The 4,049-nt window shown below is 40.9% G+C and overlaps 1 protein-coding gene across 1 annotated transcript in view; it reads left to right on the top strand.

Annotated features, from left to right (window-relative positions):
* Positions 1-4,049, top strand: part of cdhr5a (cadherin-related family member 5a) — a 19,837-nt gene that overhangs the window by 3,789 nt on the left and 11,999 nt on the right. Inside the window, 3 exon segments of the mRNA XM_070441474.1 lie at positions 149-214; positions 1,105-1,194; positions 1,420-1,506. Of these exon segments, the coding sequence (XP_070297575.1) occupies positions 149-214; positions 1,105-1,194; positions 1,420-1,506 (243 nt within the window).

Here is a 4,049-nt window from a genome sequence, read left to right as displayed (position 1 = left end):
GGAACGTGGCCATGAACTGACTCAGTTATGGGGTCAAAGGTTCATTTTTCCATTGACAAAAAGGTCAAAAGAAAGGTTGAGGGACTATGCTGATGCATTCTGTCTATGATGTGAAATAACAACTGCTGCTTTTGTGTTTTGTTCCCAGTCCCTGCCCAGTGTGGATGATGCTCTGTGGGGCCGGGTGCGCTGCAACAGAACTGGCTCCAGATCAGTGAGTAGTAGTGATGACATGTCTCATAGTCATGGGGCTGTGAGTCCGGTGCGCTGCAACAGAACTGGCTCCAGATCAGTGAGTAGTAGTGATGACATGCCTCATGGTCATGGGGCTGTGAGTCCGGTGCTCTGCAACAGAACTGGCCCAGATCAGTGAGTAGTAGTGATGACATGCCTCATGGTCATGGGGCTGTGAGTCCGGGTGCTCTGCAACAGAACTGGCTCCAGATCAGTGAGTAGTAGTGATGACATGCCTCATGGTCATGGGGCTGTGAGTCCGGGTGCTCTGCCAACAGAACTGGCTCCAGATCAGTGAGTAGTAGTGATGACATGCCTCATGTTCATGGGGCTGTGAGTCCGGGTACGCTGCAACAGAACTGGCTCCAGATCAGTGAGTAGTAGTGATGACATGCCTCATAGTCATGGGGCTGTGAGTCCGGGTACGCTGCAACAGAATGGCTCCAGATCAGTGTCAGTGAGTAGTAGTGATGACATGCCTCATGGTCATGGGTTATGTCCCAAATTGTAACTTATAGGGCTCTGGTCTAAAGTATATCGGGAATAGGGCTCTGGTCTAAAGTAGTGTACTATATAGGGAATAGGGCTCTGGTCTATAGTAGTACCACTATATAGGGAATAGGGCTCTGGTCTATAGTAGTACCACTATATAGGGAATAGGGGTCTGGAATCCTAAGCATCAGTTGGCCTCGCTATTTCTGGGCCTGTCAAAGGTCAAACCATATTTCTGCTCTGAAGCAATGGGTGAAGAACTTCAATGTGTAGAATATCAAGTTGCTTTCACATCAAATGTTCCACTCTAAAAACAAGTTCTATAATATGTTCTGCTGCTTTCAAATGCAAACTAATACCGATTCACTATTTTCTAAGGTGAACGTGTCCGTTGAAGTTTTCATTGAAAATGTGAACGATAATCCTCCAAACTTCGCTCAGAGTCATTACGTTCTCCAGGTGAACGAGGTGAGACCTTCTTCTATTTACTATARACRTTACAGCATTAGACACTTATCTGTGGGCCTAAAAATACAATGGTGARGATGTTATGATGACAATAGTAATAAACTACTTGCACCCTTCATACAATACCACYTCKGTTTGTCTGTATAAACTTTCCATATCGGCACACTTCCATGAAGTAACATTTCTGTAACATAATATGTTGACTCTGAGCCCTCTCTCCCACAGCTGACTCCTGTGAACAACAGTGTTGGTCGGATAGAGGCCACCGACATTGATTCTGAGCCACTGTACTATCGTTTAGAGCCAGCCACGGTAAGACCTTCCCTCCATCACCGATGAAAAGAGAGAGATTTCAGACCACAAAGTTTCTATATCATAAAAATATATCATACATGATCAAATATCATCGTACTTGTTTCTCCTCTGTATCTCATAGCAGACTGATCTTGACTTCATGGTTTCTCCTCTGTATCTCATAGCAGACTGATCTTGACTTCATGGTTTCTCCTCTGTATCTCATACAGACTGATCTTGACTTCATGGTTCTCCTCTGTGTCTCATAGCAGACTGATCTTGACTTCATGGTTTCTCTCTGTATCTCATAGCAGACTGATCTTGACTTCATGGTTTCTCCTCTGTATCTCATAGCAGACTGATCTTGACTTCATGGTTTCTCCTCTGTATCTCATAGCAGACTGATCTTGACTTCATGGTTTCCCTCTGTATCTCATAGCAGACTGATCTTGACTTCATGGTTCTCCTCTGTATCTCATAGCAGACTGATCTTGATTTATGGTTTCTCCTCTGTATCTCATAACAGACTGATCTTGACTTCATGGTTTGTATCTTTCTTCTCCAGGGAATGAAGGCAGCATCTTCCAGATCGACGAGGAGACGGGGAACATCTCCATGGCCAAAGCGGCAGACATAGCAGGCCCAATAACCCTCACTGTCCTGGTAAGAGATGTCTTTTCAATCTGTGTACTCATTCTTTTTTTGGCATATAATCGATTGAAAGCTATGATTGTGTTCAACATTGAAATTGATCTTCAGATCATGGATCATTTCAAATGATGATGAATGAGATCTTCTTACAAGAACATAATTTTGGGTTTCAGAATACATTTTATAAACACATAGTTCATAAAGTAGAACCTCGTTTTAGGGGCCAAACCCTGCTTTCTATACGATTGGAACAGTCTCACAAAAAATGCTATCTGGCTGGGGGGATAACTCCTTTCTCATATACCAAGCTCACCTTTTGACTCATTCCACACATCTGCTTCACACTTATTACATGTCTATTATTTTAAGATTTAACATGTAATGCGCCAAATGTATAAAATACATCAGCCAATTCCTTAAGGGAAAAGATACATTTTGATGGGAGCTAAAATAGTTCACAATACTAGAGCCTCTTACTGCCACAACTTTCATCCATTGCAGTTGTAGCCTTGTTTTGTCATGATCATGGTTACAGCTCTGTCGCATTACCGATCCGTCATGGTTACAGCTCTGTCGCAATTTATCGATTCGTCATGGTTACAGCTCTGTCACAATTTACCGATCGTCATGGTTACAGCTCTGTCACAATTTGCCGATTCGTCATGGTTACAGCTCTGTCGCAATTTACCGATCCGTCATGGTTACAGCTCTGTCGCAATTTACCGATCCGTCATGGTTACAGCTCTGACAACAATTTGCCGATTTAGAATGCATTAGATGTGGTACAGTCCTTCTGATTAGACTACAGGTAATAAAACAAACACTGGCTGTTGTTGACAAGGATATTATCAGTTCATATCCATATTATTAATATTTCATTAGGGATTGAAATTACGACACCGTTCTCAGTAGCCTATTCCACCAGGCTGTTAGGCAACACAAAAAACAAATGACTTCGTAATCACCTCGCTTATTCACTTTGAATAAATCAGTCTGTTAATTTGAATTGAGCGAGCTGATAATCGTTCAGTTTACATGTTAAAACAAACACCGGCTGTTGTATCTAGCTAAGAAAACCATGGCAACAGTTGAATTACAATCAGAATCACAGATTTGAGTCAGTAACACAGACCCAATGCTATTGAAATGACAAGTAAATCCCGCAAATAGACCATTTATAATAGTTTGTAGTCTTAACATCTGCCAAATAATAACGACACAATTACCAGTTCGTCCAAGTGTTCCTTTGCAGAAATGTTACATGCGCAAAGGGATTATTTACAAATCACGGCAGTCAAACGAGTCGATGGACATCCATTGATTTGGAAACAGATCTGGCGAGTTGAATAAAAGCGGGTTATATTTTCTCTTGCAACATATTGAAATTCCTGTATTACATCACATTTGCTCCGCAATGATAATTATTTTTTGATAGAAACCTACGTTGGGCTTTTTACGTCGTTCCAAGTTACGTCGATCTTCCATCTGAATTCTCTCTAACTTTATAGAAAAAGGGCTTATTCGATAAGATGTAGCAACTCCTCTCTTGCTGCGAAAAAGAGAGAGGTAGAAAAATTAATTTTCAGGCATTATGGGCAGGTTTTCCCCCCAAATGTATTACCAGGACGGAGAAAATCCCATAAGCTTTTTTGTTTGTTTTATTGGTTAGTGTAAGTCAATTCCCCGTACTTTTAACCAAAAGTGAACATACGCCATATTTATTTTTAATTGAATTAAAACTCTATTTCCCAGAACCTTTAGACAGTCATACAATGGTCAATGCTTAATAACCTTATCTTTATCAAATTATCCATAAAGGGACCACTCTGCACCTTTTCAGAATACTTTTTATTTAAAAAAATGTTATAACCCTTATGTACATCTACGTATGAGTTTAAAAAAGTTTGCAT

The sequence above is a fragment of the Salvelinus sp. IW2-2015 genome, unplaced genomic scaffold, assembly GCF_002910315.2.
Source record: "Salvelinus sp. IW2-2015 unplaced genomic scaffold, ASM291031v2 Un_scaffold4077, whole genome shotgun sequence".
NCBI classification, from domain to species: Eukaryota; Metazoa; Chordata; class Actinopteri; order Salmoniformes; family Salmonidae; genus Salvelinus; species Salvelinus sp. IW2-2015.
The sequence above is the reverse complement of the archived record's forward strand: the minus strand, read 5'-3'. Positions and strand labels throughout refer to the sequence as shown.